The 1,928-nt window shown below is 51.9% G+C and overlaps 1 protein-coding gene across 1 annotated transcript; it reads right to left on the minus strand.

Annotated features, from left to right (window-relative positions):
- Nucleotides 1-369: 369 nt before the first annotated feature.
- On the minus strand, nucleotides 370-1,664 carry BDW70DRAFT_146292 (uncharacterized protein). Its single transcript, XM_073738569.1, has one exon. The coding sequence runs from the start codon at nucleotides 1,557-1,559 to the stop codon at nucleotides 468-470; it is 1,092 nt and encodes a 363-aa protein (XP_073590391.1). The 5' UTR covers nucleotides 1,560-1,664; the 3' UTR covers nucleotides 370-467.
- Nucleotides 1,665-1,928: the final 264 nt, after the last annotated feature.

Consider the following 1,928-nt stretch of genomic DNA (forward strand, 5'->3'; position numbering starts at 1 on the left):
AGAGCTCCAACAAGAAGAGATGGATGAGCGTATTCAAGAGGATATTGTAGAGATTAGTGACAATGAGGAGGGCCCTTCGCAGTATAATTCGAAGAGACATAGGAGTATTGAGCCAGTGGAAGAGCCTGAGAACGAGCCTGAGGAGGAGCCTACGTGGGAAGAGGAGCCTGACTTGCCTGAGCAAAACACACAGCGGGTTTCAGGAAGAGTTCGAAAGTGTTCAAAGTTATTAGATGGATATAAGATATAGTTGTTTCTGCAGTAATATCAAAATTCCCTTTTTCAACTAAATTGTACCATATTCTTGTTATGAAGGCATTACAGCCAAGAGTTCGCGTAAATTGCATAAATTATGAAAGTCACATGCACACTAAATTTTGCCCTAAAATGGGTTGAATGGGCCGAATGGGCCGGCCCACGATGGGCAGAAAATCGATTTTTCGGCCCATGGGCCTAAATGGGTCGACTCATTTGGGCCGGCCCATGGTTCTGCCCAGGTCTAGTTCTATCTGTCGCTCCAATTCAGCCTGCGCCATCTGCCACAACCGCCGCCATGTCTTCTGCTGACGGGCGGTCATGACATACGTCGGCTTCTTCTTTGTCCACGGCCAGCTGGTCTGCGTCCGGATGACAAACAATAAAATCTGCTGCCACGGCCGCACGTGATCCTGAATGCTCTTCTCGTCCATGTATGCTCGCAGCGGCTGGTGCGGTGTATGATTCGGCATCGTACAGACCGCGGCCATGCGGATCCCGTTGCCGCAGTGCTTGACGGTCTGCTGGCTGCGTCGGGCCAACTGCGCCATGGTGTCCCAGACCACCCGGGTCGCGCGGCTGACGGGATCCGCCAGTTCGGCATCCGGCGTGGCCACCACGTCTAATAGGTCCTGAAAATGCACGTCGGCCAGGTACCGCGCCCACCGCGTCATCCGCAGCCAGGGGTTGGCGTCGTGAATTTCATCTGCCTCGACGACGTTGTCGGCAACGTGCTGCTCGTCCTCCACAGCCCGGGCTTTGATCTCGGCCGCGATCCGCTGTCGCTCATTCACCGGGGTCGGGAGTTCTTCGGGCTCGGGGTTGAGCGATCGGATGTGCACCAGATGGGAGTTCTTCCTTGTAGGGAACACCTGCTGCCATGCCACCCTGCGGTATGACTGCTGTAACTCCACCACTCCTTGTCGTTTTTCCTCTGCAGTAACATGCCCGCGGTGTGGATGCTGTGTCCACCCATGCACCTGTTGCCAGTGTTTCCGCATGGTATTAATATGCGTCCCAATGTACTGGCATTGGGGATCCTGTCGGCACTGCATACCATTGGTGTGCACTTTGATTATTGGAATTGCGCCATCCAGTTCCCGCGGGATGTAAACCATGTCAGGCTCCCCACTGATATCATTCCATTGCTGTATTGTCCGCAGAATAGGTTGGATCTTGGCGGTCTTCATATGATGCTTTTTGCGTAGATGGGTGTCCACCTCCTTCGGATGAACCGCATGCTCACACTGACGGCAGACAATAATCCGTAGTTCTGGGATCTTCTTGAATATCAGGTGTTCCATGTTCAAACGGGAGTCTAGGGGCTAATAGATGTCTCAACAAGTTTAATCAGGCTAATCAAGATAGAACCATAATGTTGAAATGGGAGGACGCAATGGGAATGTAAGATAGGAAAAAGTTCTATAGCCAGATCTGTTTTTAACATTGTTGTTTGTGTTTTTGACCTATTCACTATCTATACAGCTAGCAGCGGTGATCCCCCATCAAAACCGGCCTGCCTGACTGGCCATCTCCAAACCAGCACCATGACCTAACCCTTGGCCTGACGGCTTTGAAACACGGTATAGTTGTAAATAGACCTGGGCAGAACCCATGGGCCGGCCCAAATGGGTCAACCCATTTAGGCCCATGGGCCGAAAAATCGATTTTCT

Source organism: Aspergillus foveolatus, assembly GCF_047715535.1.
Source record: "Aspergillus foveolatus strain CBS 279.81 unplaced genomic scaffold BDW70scaffold_354, whole genome shotgun sequence".
Taxonomy (NCBI): Eukaryota; Fungi; Ascomycota; class Eurotiomycetes; order Eurotiales; family Aspergillaceae; genus Aspergillus; species Aspergillus foveolatus.